Raw genomic sequence first — 13802 nt, forward strand, 5'->3', positions numbered from 1 at the left:
TGCAAGTTACTTTTTAGTTTAATTAATTAGATTGTAAAAAATAATTTGTTGAATTCAAATTAAAGTAGTCCCAATGAATCATGCAGTCAATAAGAGAATGTGTTCATTATTTTGAATGCATTGAAGAAAAGTAAAAGGAGATTATTGTCTCAATGGACAGTGATTTTACTTAAGACAAATAGTACACAAGTAGCAAACGCATTGCTTTAAACTATCAATAATCTGCACTGTAAAAATTGATAAGTGAGTAAACCCATTGCGCTAAAAGCAACTAGTTAACTTTACTCAAAATTAAAGTAGCTAAACCCATTGTAACTTGAAACTGTTAAGTTGACTAAACTTAATTGTAATAATTCTGCTAATTTTACTCCCCTTTTTTACATAAAGTCAACTAATCACTTTTTACAGTGTCTATACACGGCATGTATAGATCTGGGTTCTGATCTATAGATCTGAACATATGGATGTTCTCAGATATTAACCTAAAATATTATTTTTTGATGTGTGTTTTAAAGGTATATGAATGTGTAGGTTATACAGTATTGTTCATTGCAGAGCTCCCCTATTAAAAAAAGAAAGAAAAAAAAAGTTCTGAAAGAGATCAAGCCTCAGACTGGTTATAAAAGGTAACGCAAAAATAATTCAAAAATAACGTAATGCATTACTTACCATAAAAATTTACTAAGTAACGCAACTATTTATTTTTTGGAAAGTTACTCAATATTGTAATGCATTGCTTTCAAAAGTAAGTTTACCCAACACTGGATACAATACATAAATAAATACATATAAATGTTCATATGTGTTTCTTCTTTTAAACAAACTATTCAAAACGTTTCAAGGATTTAAGATGCCACTGGCCATCATAACGGTCTTGTGAAAAGGGTCTATTATTATGATCATTTTAGCACTTACTTCTGGAATCCCATCAGGTTTGGCTACCAGGGCCACCATCACTTCTCTCTCCCCAGGCTGGAACTCCAGGATCCCTGTGGCCCCATAAAACTGAGCCACTCCTGAAGGAATCACTGTGTATCTTATGAGCTGGTTCAGTAGCTGGCCCTGCGCTCTGATCACTCTCAGTTCAACTGTCTCCCCCTCCTAAAAACAGAGGATCCAAAAATGTCACATTTACATGTCACTTTCACAATGATAAGAAGTAAATAAAAGTTCAAAAAAATATATAATTAAAATACTTTTTAAAAGAATGATATAGTTGAGGGGCATCATGGTGGCTCAGTGGTTAGCACTGTCACCTCACAGCAAGAAGGTCGCTGGTTCGAGTCCTGGCTGGGTCATGTCTGTGTGGAGTTTGCATGTACTCCTCATGTTGGCATGAGTTTCCTCTGAGTGCTCAGTCTAAACATATGCGCTATAGATGAATTGAATGAACTAAATTGGCCATAGTGTATGTGTGTGAATGAGTTTCTCAGTACTGGGTTGCAGCTGGAAGAGCATCCGCTGTGTAAAACCTTTGCTGGATAGGTTGGTGGTTCTCCCCCTAATGAATAAAGAGACTAAGCCGAAGGAAAATGAATGAATGAATGATATAGTTGACACGGAACATACTGTAAGCATTCACCAGATACTTTTTAAGGTGCACTTGTTCAACTGTGATAATTCAAGCATTTAATCAGTCAATAGAGTATATGCAGAAGTATGCGGAAAGACTTTTAATTTCAAGCGCTTCTGGTGAACTGTATGCAGTTATAAAATCGGCGCATTTAAGGTCTGTTTTCTTTAAAAATCTATGATGTTCACTGCCTGATTATTGTACGATATAAAGTGGGTCTCAGATTGCACAAGAAGCACTGCATTAAATGACATTTTTTTTTAAATATGATCATTTATTTTATCCCAGTATATTCAGTGGAGTTTCTGCACTTACCTGCTAATCCTGATGCATGCATGCGTGTAAATGGCTTTTCATCTCATTTATGCTTGAACAACTAAATGAACGCTGAAGTCTATTTAACTGATTATATGTTAATTGTATTACAACATCGATGCTGTAAAAGGAACCGTGATAAATTATAAAAAAATCACATCAACCATTCACTGGAAGTTTGTCAGTATGGGAAGAAACACAAGCTGTGAGTGTACCCTAATTCATTTAGGCATGTAGATGTGTTCAAGGTGATCTGCATCAGAAGGGAGAAGAGATATTATTTAAGTGGCTTTAAACATGGCATGGTTGTTGATGGCAAATGGGCTGATCTGAATATTTCAGAAAATACAGCTCTACAGAGATTTTTATATACATTTACATTTACAGAGATTGGTGTGAAAAAAAAAATGATAATCTCCAGTTGTTAATTCTAGAAGTCAAAGAAATAATGGCTTAAGCATGAAAGCAAGGACCCATCCAGCTTTGTATGACTGGTCCAGGAGGGTGGTTTAATGGTTGTAAGTGTAAGTGCTATTTTTTCATGATTTAGACACCACTGTCTGTCTGAGTATTATTGTTGGCCATGTCCAGCTCTTACTTTCAGCAGTTTCCTGGTTATTTAACTGTTGTTGTTGTTGTTGTTTTCTAAAATCATTTTTGCAATTTTGAGATTCAAAATACCATTAAAGTAGAACTGAAGGGTGGTTATTTTCATCTAACTTATACAGAATGTTTCCAAATAGTGATTTTTTATATGGTCAACCATACTGTAGCAATGACATTACCAAATAAAAAAGTCACTGGGTATCAATTATTCAATCAAAGAAAGAAAGAAAGAAAGAAAGAAAGAAAGAAAGAAAGAAAAAAAGAAAGAAAGAAAGAAAGAAAGAAAGAAAGAAAGAAAGAAAGGCTAAAGCTCTGCTCACACTGTAAGATTTCAGCCACGATTTTGTCATCTGAGACAAATTCGGGAAACGCTAAAAGATTCCTGAAATCCTGGGCTAAAACCGGTAATCTTTGATTGTTGGTTTGACATGTTCACAGACATCCGCTTAGTGCCCGTTGCGATCAGATTTTTCTGGCAGTGTAAGGAGATTTCAGACACTTTCCTGCACTGTGACAACAGCTGCAATAAGTGTCAATCCAAGAACCAATAGGAGGTCCGAATTTGATGATGCAATCCAAGCGACAGTTCAAATGACCACCACTGGGAAATGTTTTTTCCTTCCTGGTTTTATTATTGCGACACGCTGTGTGCAAAATTGCCACTACAGATTGTTTACGTTTGCTGTGAGGAATGATTTCAGAACACGGGATAGTGAAAATGTCACGGGTGGATGATGTCAAATTCCGGGGGCATTATCTTTCATGTTTGTCTTCATTGTTGTTCAGTCTGACTTTATGACAGCTGATATCTTCCAGTGTGACATGAGAGACATGTTCATGCAGTCTGACATGTTACAATCGTTCAGGTTTATAAAAAATAAATAAATAAATAAATAAAAAAAGAAAGACTAAGACTAAGACTATGTCTTACATTTATAAACCAAGGTCCTTTAGAGACTGGTGAAAACTCAAATACTCCTCCAGGGTCATCGTTCTCCAGAATGACAATCTCTCGGCTGGTGAATCCTGGTTTCAGGATCTGGTTGTCCACATTTGTCCTGTACAACGATAAGGTGATGATCAGTAATTATGTAACACAATACTATAACAATGCTGAAACAATATAATGTAATATATGAAATTATAGTTCATTATAATGTAAAATCATGTATTGTTTTAAGCAGCATGGCCTGATTTAGAGACATACAGTGAACAATGTATAGAAAACTGATTCCATAACAAACCATTTGCCAGACATATATTTTGGATGCGTATGAGTGTGGTCACACTGTAATCCGAAAGTGTCTTAAATATGCCTGGCCTAAGGCCTTTTGGTTATGGTGACTTGACAAGTCATGTTTTTGAGTGGCCCACTATCCTCCCTCCTCAGCGGGGGTCCTGTGTGTTAAGCACACACGGCTTGGTCTGTGCCAGCATTGAAGGCTCCAGATAATTAGTAAAATGGCTGACAAAGAGCTTGTGGGAGAAGTGCTCCAAACAAACGCATTCGGAGGATGTGCTGCATGCATACAAACACTGAAGTTTTTACAGGACAGGATAAAGGAACTCCGTAAATGAGGTACTAAATGAGTACAAGCAGCGTTTGCCTGCACCCAAGTGCATCAACCCCAAACATATACAAACACACACTTGCTATTCACTTCACACACTCAGATAAAAGAGACATCCCTCATCGAAACATTAAAACAAAGGCCCTGCAAGTTCAGAGTGGAGGCTTTTCCACATAAAGAGTTGATTCACAGCACACAATAGGACAGAGTCTCTCTAGGATGCACTTACCCGAAGTACACTACAAAACGGGCGGTTTCTACCCTGTGAAGGAGGAGTGAGGGAAAGGGCAAAGAATGTCCCAGCACAATGATTATAAGATAAAACAACATTTTCGATGCCTCCGAAATTAGTCATTAGTCGATGTAAGATAATGTATTTACTAACATGAACTAAGAATCAACAATACATTTGCTAATTATTTTGAAACTTTTAAAATCCAAAGCTGTGCTTGTTTACGTTAGTCAATGCACCGTCAGAACTAATAAATATTAACTTACTTTCATTAACCAACTTTATTAGAGATGAATCAATACTGCAATGAATGTATTAATCCGTGTTTGTTTGTACAAGGTAAGGATTGCGTAGGTTTTCTGATGAATGTCCACTCCAGGGGTGCGTTTCCAAAAATGATTGTTAGCCAACTAAGGTCGCAAGTTCCGTCATTACAAACAAGTTTGATGATTTGCCGTTTCCCAAATCCATCGTTTTTAACAAATATTCGCAAACTGCATCGCAAACTTTTACGCTTGAAACTACAGCTCTAGAGCAGTAGTTAGAAGCATATTTCCTGGCTGTGTTTTATCTCCAGGTATCTCCACTATGCCCTATTCATTTGGAACATTCTAACATCTAAACTTGGAATGATTAAAAAAAACAAAAAAACATAAAATTTATCTCTCTTAGGTGTCATTTGCTTTCAAAGTATTTTTACAGTTCAGTTTTAGCAATCTTCATATTGACAATTGTTCCCCTAATTACTAGTGCACTTTGTAAACATGTATGCCGATTTGAACACAACCGTGGCTCATGAGTCATGATGAAACCTTTAGGTGACCTATTATTTAAAAGCAGAATTTACGTTACATTTCATAAAATACATTTCATGAGGATTAAAACAAAACCAGTGAATTCAAAAGGTATTTGGACATCCACAGTGCATCCGGAAAGTATTCATAGCACTTCACATTTTCCACTTTTTTTTTATGTTACAGCCTTATTCCAAAATGGATTAAATTCATTTATTTGCACAAAATTCTACCCACAATACCCCATAATGACAATGTAAAAAAGATTTTTTGAAATTTTGGCAAATTTATTAAAAATAAAAAACCTGAAAAATCACATGTACATAGGTATTCACAGCCTTTGCCGTGAAGCTCTAAATTGAGCTCAGGTACATTGTGTTTCCACTGATCATTCTTGAGATGTTTCAGCGGCTTAATTGGTGTTCACCTGTGGTAAATTCAGTTGATTGGACAAGATTTGAAGAGGCATACACCTGTCTATATAAGGTCCCAGGGTTTACAGTGCTTGTCAAAGCAAAAACCAAAGCATGAAGACAAAGAAACTGTCTGTAGACCTCTGAGACAGGATTGTCTCAAGGCACAAGGCTGGGGAAGGTTACAGAAATATTTATGCTGCTCTGAAAGTTCCAATGAGCACAGTGGCCTCCATCATCCATAGGGAAAGATGTTTGGAACCACCAGGAGTCTTCCTAGAGCTGGCCGCCCATCTAAGCTGAGTGATTGGGGGAGAAGGGCCTTAGTCAGGGAGGTGATCAATAACCCGACTGTCACTCTGTCTGAGCTCCAGCGTTCTTCTGTGGAGAGAGGAGAACCTTACAGAAGTACAAGACGGAAGCTACTCCCCACCTGGAATTTGCAAAAAGGCATCTGAAGGTCTGATGAGACTAAAATTGAACCCTTTGAAGTGAATGCCAGGTGTTACGTTTGGAGAAAACCAGGCACCACTCATCACTAGACTAATACCATCCCTACAGTGATGCATGGTGGTGGCAGCATCATGCTTTGGGGATGTTTTTCAGCAGCAGGAACTGGAAGATTAGTCAGGATAGAGGGAAAGATGAATGCAGCAATGTACAGAGACATCCTGAATGAAACCTTGAATGGTGCTCTTGACCACAGACTGGGGCGATGATTCATCTTCCAGCAGGACAATGACCCGAAGCATACCGCTAAAATATCAATGGAGTGGCTTCACAACTCAGTGAATGTCCTTGAGTTGCCCAGCCAGAGCCCAGACCTAAATCATATTGAACATCTCTGGAGAGATCTGAAAATGGCTGTACACAGTTGCTTTCTATCCATTCTGATAGAGCCTGAGAGGTACTGCAAAGAAGATGAGGCAAAAATTCCCAAAGACAGGTGTGCCAAGGTTGTGGCATCATTTTCAAAAAGACTTGAGGCTAGAATTGCTTCCAAAGGTGCATCAACAAAGTATTGAGCAAAGGCTGGCAATACTTATGTACATGTGATATTTCAGGTTTTTATTTTTAATAAACTTGCAACAATTTCAAAAACTTTTTTATCACATTGTCATTATGGGGTATTGTGTGTAGAATTTTGAGGAAATACATTAATTTAATCCATTTTGGAAAAAGGCTGTAACAAAAATATTTAGAAAAAGTGAGCGCTATGAATGCTTTCCGGATGCACTGTACATCGCTCATTAGTACTGTAGGTCTGGATCTTATAAAAATTAAAAATAAAACAAACCTGTCTAACGTAAGAATGATGGTCTCATTGATTTCTGGAATGTTGTCAGCCAATACGGTGAGGTTAATCACAGCTTCACTTTGTCCAGAGAAGAACGTGACTGATCCAGTGAATGGAGAAATATCTCCCTTAGTGACATCCTCTTTATTTTCACCAGTGGGTCTGAGACTCCAGAAGACCACCGCCTGGCCATCAGTGCCATCCCGCCTCAGCTGAAGAGTTATCTATGTACAGAGAGAAAAAAAAAACATAATTGTTCATAATTATCCATAATTGGACCATTCAAGTACACAAATCTGATATTTTACTCTAAAGTTTACTCTAAAGTTAAGCATTTAAAGGGATAGTAAAATGACAAAAAAATGGTTAGTAAGCAAAGATAGAATTGCTATTTTAGGGAGAACTGTGAACTTTTCATTTAGGCAACAATTAAATTCATGTTAAATAATGTACAGTAGAGAAAATAAAATGTTCATGAGAGTGTTGTATACCAGGCTGGAGTTTGAATCTTCAGGTTCCAGGGCCACCACTGTCTGATTGCTGGTAAAGCCGATCTCTCCGTTAGCAATATCAGGAGTGATGATCAGGGAGATGTTCAAAGCTCCTGCAAAGCGTGGACTCACAGATGGGATTGGTGGAGTGATGTTTACCAACTCCACACTGTCCAACTATGTAGAGACAAAAATCTGTTACAAGAATAGACAAGATGGCTGCATACCCGCAGCTCTCTTGCAGGACTTCATTACAATGTTTCTGGTGTGGGATTTATTTTTTTATTTATGTTCACAATGAAAGACAGTGGTGGTTGATAACTTGAAGTAAACAAATGTTTGGAAGGGTTGACATTTACACAATTCCCAGTACCCTGCTTTGAGCAAAGTAATATGCTGCATCCTGGACAAAAGTGCATTTTCAGGGGGAGCATCCTGCTTTTTTTGTAGGATTTCAGAGAAAAAAATCCCACCAATCTATATTGAAAAAAAAAAACAATCCCTTGAAAGAAAAGAACTTTACATCAAATAAATAAATAAAATTCCATAAAAAAAGTCAAATTACTGACCCTAGACACAGCAGTGTAAGAAAAATGCTCATTTTAAAAGAAAAATGTGGATGTCACTTTTAGAGGCTTTTGCATTTGAACTCTTTAAGTCCTGTCAACAGGCCACAAGCCTCAGACAGCTATTTAAGTCTGCTATGTTCACCAAGGTTGAATCAAATACTATAAAAATAATGCTGATATGATAGTAATGTAAAATAGTATGACAATAATTATTATTAAAAAAAATGTTTTAAATGACTGATCCCGAACTTTAAACAGTAATGTATATTAACATGATATTGCTAATTTATATAGTAAATAAAACCGATTTTTTAAAAACGTTAATCAATTCAAAATAAATCTAGCTTAAAATTACATTAATTCATGCATTTTCTTTTTGGCTTAGTCCCTTTATTAATCTGGGGTCGCCACAGCGGAATGAACCACCACTTAAAATTACATACAACCCCAAATTAAAAAAGTTGGGACAGTATGGAAAATGCAAATAAAAAATGTAGTGATCTCTAAAATCACTTTGACTTGTATTTCATTGCAGACAATAAAACAAACATTATTTAATCCTCATGATTTTTATTATTATATATTTTTTTTAAACATGTACGCTAATTTTGGTTCTTGCAACACATTTAAAAAAAAAGTTTGGACAGGAGAATTTTGGGCTAATAGGCTAATTGGTTAAATAATGATGTGATGTGAAACATCACACGTGATTGCAATTATGATTTGGTACAAAAGCAGAATCCAAAAAAATGTCTAGACCTTCAGAAGCAAAGATGGGGCGAGGATCGCCAGTTTGCCAACAAATACGTGAGAAAATCATGTAAGTGTTTAAAAACAAGTTCCTCAAATCCATTTATTTGGATATTTCACCTTCAAAGTGCATAGCATCATTAAAAGATTCAGGATACAGGTACTTGACTGGCCTGCCTGCAGTCCTGACCTGTCTCCAATAGAGAATGTGTGGCGCATTTTGAAGCGTAAAATGCGACAATGAACACCCCATACCGTTACCTTGTTTGTAGGAAGAATGGGACAAAATTACACCTGAAACCCTTCATCACTTGATGTCTTCAATCATTAAACATATTTAAGTGTTGTGAAATGGAATGGCAACATAACAAAGGGGTAAATGCTTTACTTTGCAAACTTTTTTAAATGCGTTGCAAGAACCAAACTTGGAATACGTGTTTATTTAAAAAATACAAATAAAAATCATGAGAAACACATTAAATAATGTTTGTTGTATTGTCTGCAATGAAATACAAGTCAAAGTAAAAGTAAAAATCAAAACTTTATATTTTTTTTTTATTTGCGTTTTCCGTACTGTACCAACTTTTTCTGATTTGGGGTTGTATATACATGCAGTCCTTATGGTTTGAACAGTTTATCCTACCTGTATGCGGAAATGAGCCCCGTTCTGCAGGAAGGCATCATTGCGGATGGGCAGGATGAGTTGAGCTCGTGACTGACCGGAACTGAACAGTACAGTGTTTGACACTGGTGCCATTCAGCACCCCATCTCGGGCTCGTGAAGGGTCCAGCGGTCGAGCAGGTATGTAGAGGGCGGTCAGTGTAAGTCGTACCTCTCCCAAAGTTCCCCCTTCTCTGAGGAAGCTCAGGGACAGGAATCGCCCCTCTGGCTGACTCTGAATACTCTGATTCTCTTTTGGATGAAAGCCAAATCGACCATAAACATCATCACTGTCCTGAATAAAGAACACCATCTGTGAAGGACAAACAATACAGTTTAGTTTTCTTACACCTTTTTTAAGCAGGCTTATAAGCCCCATTTGCATTGTCAGTTAAATATGACCCAGTGCTGATATTTGCTAACATTTGAGATAGAAAGTATGTCTTTTATGTAACATAATCTCTTAGCAATTTGTAACATTTTACTTCATAAAAACTCTGTAGAGCGCCATATTATGTTGTAATATTTTAATTAAGGTTTCAAAATAAAAATATTTTCAGATTCAAAGAAAGATTTTAAAATAGGCTAAGTGAAGAATTGCATTCTAAAAAAGTTTGGATTAAATTCTGCTGAATTCACATTAATTAATTGGCCTAAATAAATGCATCTATTACACATTGTGTAAGCTCATACAATCAACAAAGAAAATGTAAATAAAAACAACGATTATTTATTGCCTATTTTCCTGTCATTTTAAAATAACAAATTATTTGCATGTCTCTCTATATTTAGGGTGCTTTCACAAATGTAGATCAATTGTTTTGTTCCGAAACAGGGATTACAATTGTTACAATGTTTATTTTCATTCCTGGTGCAGTTCGATTTCACATGGCAACGTTTTTAAAAGGACCAAATTGTTTATATGCAAGTAAACTCTCCTCACATTGGTCAGACTTTCAGGGCTTATATCCCATGGATTCCGCTCAGCTGTCAGTTATTATTTTAATTTATATTGGTAAGCAATAAGACATTATAAGCGAAAAGGTGAACTTTAATTTTGACACTCAAATATAAATCAGAGAGGTCTTTTATAAAAATCTATCAATTGAATCAATCAATCTATAAAAAAACATTGGCTAGAATTAAGCTGTATAGGTTTACATTATGGAGAAAAATAACAGATGAACTGAGACTGCAGTCAGACTGTGAAGCAGATGTTGATATTTCTTTTGAGGTGTCAGTGCAGAAATGAACAACTCAATAGGCCTCATACAAAATATTATAAGATTAAAATATGAAAAAGTTATCTGATGCTAATTTCCTAATGGATTTCAGCATGCTTTCACTTTCGTATTAGACATGAAATGCACATTTACTGGTAGGAATGATGGCATCCCGCCCTACTCATAATTCTCTCTTCATATAGCCATATATATGGCTATTACGTAACCACAATACACTGTGAAATAGCCTGGTTCGTTAGTTTGTTGGATCGTTTTGCTTGCTCACTACAATCGATCCATTCGAGATTTAATTTTAATTGAGCCGAGATCACCTCATTCAGGTGATCTCGGAGCAATTGATTTGGCGCAGATCCGATCGCAACTACTGGATTTACATATACCAAACGAAGCACGCTAACTGGGCAAACGAGACAGGTTCTGAAACAAATGTCTAGGTGTGAAAGCACCTTTAGTCTAAAACACTGCTTTATTTATTTATTTATTTATTTTATTTTCTGCTTAGTCCCTTTATTAACCAGGGGTCGCCACAACGGAATGAACCACCAACGTATCCAGCATATCTTTTGCTGGATAAGGATGCCCTTCCAGCTGCAACATGTCACTGGGAAATTATTTTGTTTATTATTTATTTATTTATTTATTTATTTATTTATTTATTTATTTATTTATTTATTTATTTATTTATTTATGATTGCACTTTTATGACTTCAGTTGTCTTTTCTTTTCTTTATTCTTTTCTTTCTTTATTACTTTTCACTGTTAACAAATGTACAATAATAAATAATAAAGCGTGTAAATAAGTTACAATGATTTATGAAGGAATTATATTACTTTGTGTGGTTATATCATCTTCAATTACAATTAGTAGGTTATTTAGGGTTATTTTCCATGTGTTTGCATCCCATCCGTTTTTCCCACCCCCCCCCCCCCACAACCCCCCCCCCCCCCCCCCCCGCCACACACCCCCATTTTCAAATGCTGTTACAACCAAAAAAACTATTTCAGTAGTCCCTTTGTCTCATGGTGGCGGCACATTCGACGGTACTAGTCATTTTGAACTATTACATTGCTTTAAGGTTATAGAGATTTCTTCCATTGTTAGCCCTTTAAGGTGCACTCCTTGAAAAAAAATTTTATTGCCCACGCTTGCAATGAATAATATCCTGACACAACTCTGACAAATAATAATAAGCAATTTAAACAATAATGATAACCTATGGATGAAAAAAGGTCAACGAGGTGGTTACGATGTTTGTAAAAGATTTTGTCTAAAATGAGCGTACAAAGTTAGGAAAGCAATCAAATGCTTTCATTATAGATCTGTGCATTTTTAAAGTGACAGCTCTGTTATTTAATGTATGCAAATAAAAAATCTAATAATAAATCTGATCTAAATATCTTATAATCTATAATCTTATAGATCTTATAATAAAAAATTTGTTGCTCTTTAACGTAATTCTAATTTATTTGCAGCTTTTTCTAATGTATACTATTTATTCTATCCTTTGTAAATAATAATAATGATAATAATAAAACTTATTACCTTTCAAAGGTTATTTACTTTTAATGAAACAGCTCCAGATGAACTTATTTAGTAATTTGGGGATTTTTTATCCCTTATTTTTACATCCCAATGTTGACAGGTATGACATTATTTCTGATTTCAAAGCATAAATTTACTAGTAAAGTCTATTGGGTTTTCCAGTGTATAAAAATCACAACCTTTTATCATTTACAGTGAGCTGTACATATCAGTGTAACTTTTGAAGTAGAAAAAACATTTGTAAATTTTACTAAAAAGCAACTCTTCTATGTGGTCATGTAACAATTACATCAGACCTTCATGGACTGAACTGAAGAAGTGAACCGGGTAAAGATTCCCAAGAAAATCTTTAAACAATTTGGTCAACCTGATTTTGAGTTTGTTTAAACTATATCTCATCGTTAAGTATGAGGAGCGTATTCAACTCAAAAGTCCCTAAATTTATTGAACAAAATACCCAAATGGCAGTACTACAAATATTTAGAGAGGTTTTGTGCCTTAGTCTGATGAGGTCTGAGTAAATGACAGAGTAATAAACTAGCTCATGAAGGCTATTTTTAAACTCTCGTGAGGGCTAATGAAAGAGAAGGCTTTTCTAAGATTAGTTTTTACACAGATATCCTGATGGTACAGGCACTGTAATGAATGGTGACATTTGTTTTATTGCTGTGTGTTATGGGTTCCTATGTACAGAGGACAAATTGAGGTCAGGTGAAGGACTGGTTATGCGAACTGCATTTTTTATAGAGAATGAAACTCCTGTGGGCAAATTTGGTACTACTTTATTTTTACACTCCTGTTTCATGTGTATGTAATATTTACTTATCAGCATCAGTGCGTAAACTGGGTAAACCCTAGGTATAGTAACACTCTTAAACCTAATCTTAACCACTGCAATCAACACAGTACTTTTTGTAATTAAATGTTAATGCACTCTTCTCTCTTACCTAATAAGCCAACGTTTGGCCAGCACTTAAATTTGACTATAAGGTGAGGGTTCTTACTAAAACATTGGAAGCTCAGCCGTGGATAAGTGTCCATCGCCTGGCAAACTCGGACACACGGGGTTGGTTTTCCAATGTGACTGCAACAGGCTCCCAAGTCTTTGAAGAGGAAAATGATGGCACGTTTCTAAGGTTGTGTATACTTATATCAAAAAGCTTGGGGTTTTCTTACACTGTAAAACCCAAAAAGTTAAGGTAACTCAAACACTTTGAGGAAACCGATTGCAACAAACGATTTAAGTTCAAAAACGAATCCTAATGAGTACTGTGAACTTAATCCATTTGAGTAAATGAAACAATTTGAGCACAGTAAAATCCAATAAACGAAGAGAACTCAAACCAACTAAGTACTGTAAAAACCCAATAAGTTAAGGCAACTCAAACTGTTTGAGGAAACCGATTGCTACCTAATCTATATGAGTACTGTGAGTTTACTCCATTTAAGCTGAAGTAATGAGGTATTTAATTAACGCATTACCTTCACACTGAGTTCAAAACTCTTTTCAAATGAGTAGAATTAACTTTCAGTCAATTTTGAGTTAACTACACTCATTTCATTTGATAAAGTTGACTGTTGGGTTTTACAGTGTACTTATTCTTAACCTGCCTTTTATTCAGTTCATCATTATTACTTTATTATGCATTAAAAGCCTTTTATGCATCTTTGTTGTTTTTCTATTAATGATGCTCATGAGTATTATTATTCATGATTATTGACTAATTGATAATTGATATCAGC

The 13802-nt window shown here is 35.6% G+C and overlaps 1 protein-coding gene across 1 annotated transcript in view; it reads right to left on the reverse strand.

The window, feature by feature from the left end:
• adgrv1 (adhesion G protein-coupled receptor V1) overlaps positions 1-13802 on the reverse strand; it is a 289090-nt gene that overhangs the window by 212400 nt on the left and 62888 nt on the right. Inside the window, 6 exon segments of the mRNA XM_056458383.1 lie at positions 916-1101; positions 3426-3552; positions 6802-7025; positions 7293-7469; positions 9255-9353; positions 9355-9585. Of these exon segments, the coding sequence (XP_056314358.1) occupies positions 916-1101; positions 3426-3552; positions 6802-7025; positions 7293-7469; positions 9255-9353; positions 9355-9585 (1044 nt within the window).

This window comes from Danio aesculapii, chromosome 5 (assembly GCF_903798145.1).
Source record: "Danio aesculapii chromosome 5, fDanAes4.1, whole genome shotgun sequence".
Taxonomy (NCBI): domain Eukaryota; kingdom Metazoa; phylum Chordata; class Actinopteri; order Cypriniformes; family Danionidae; genus Danio; species Danio aesculapii.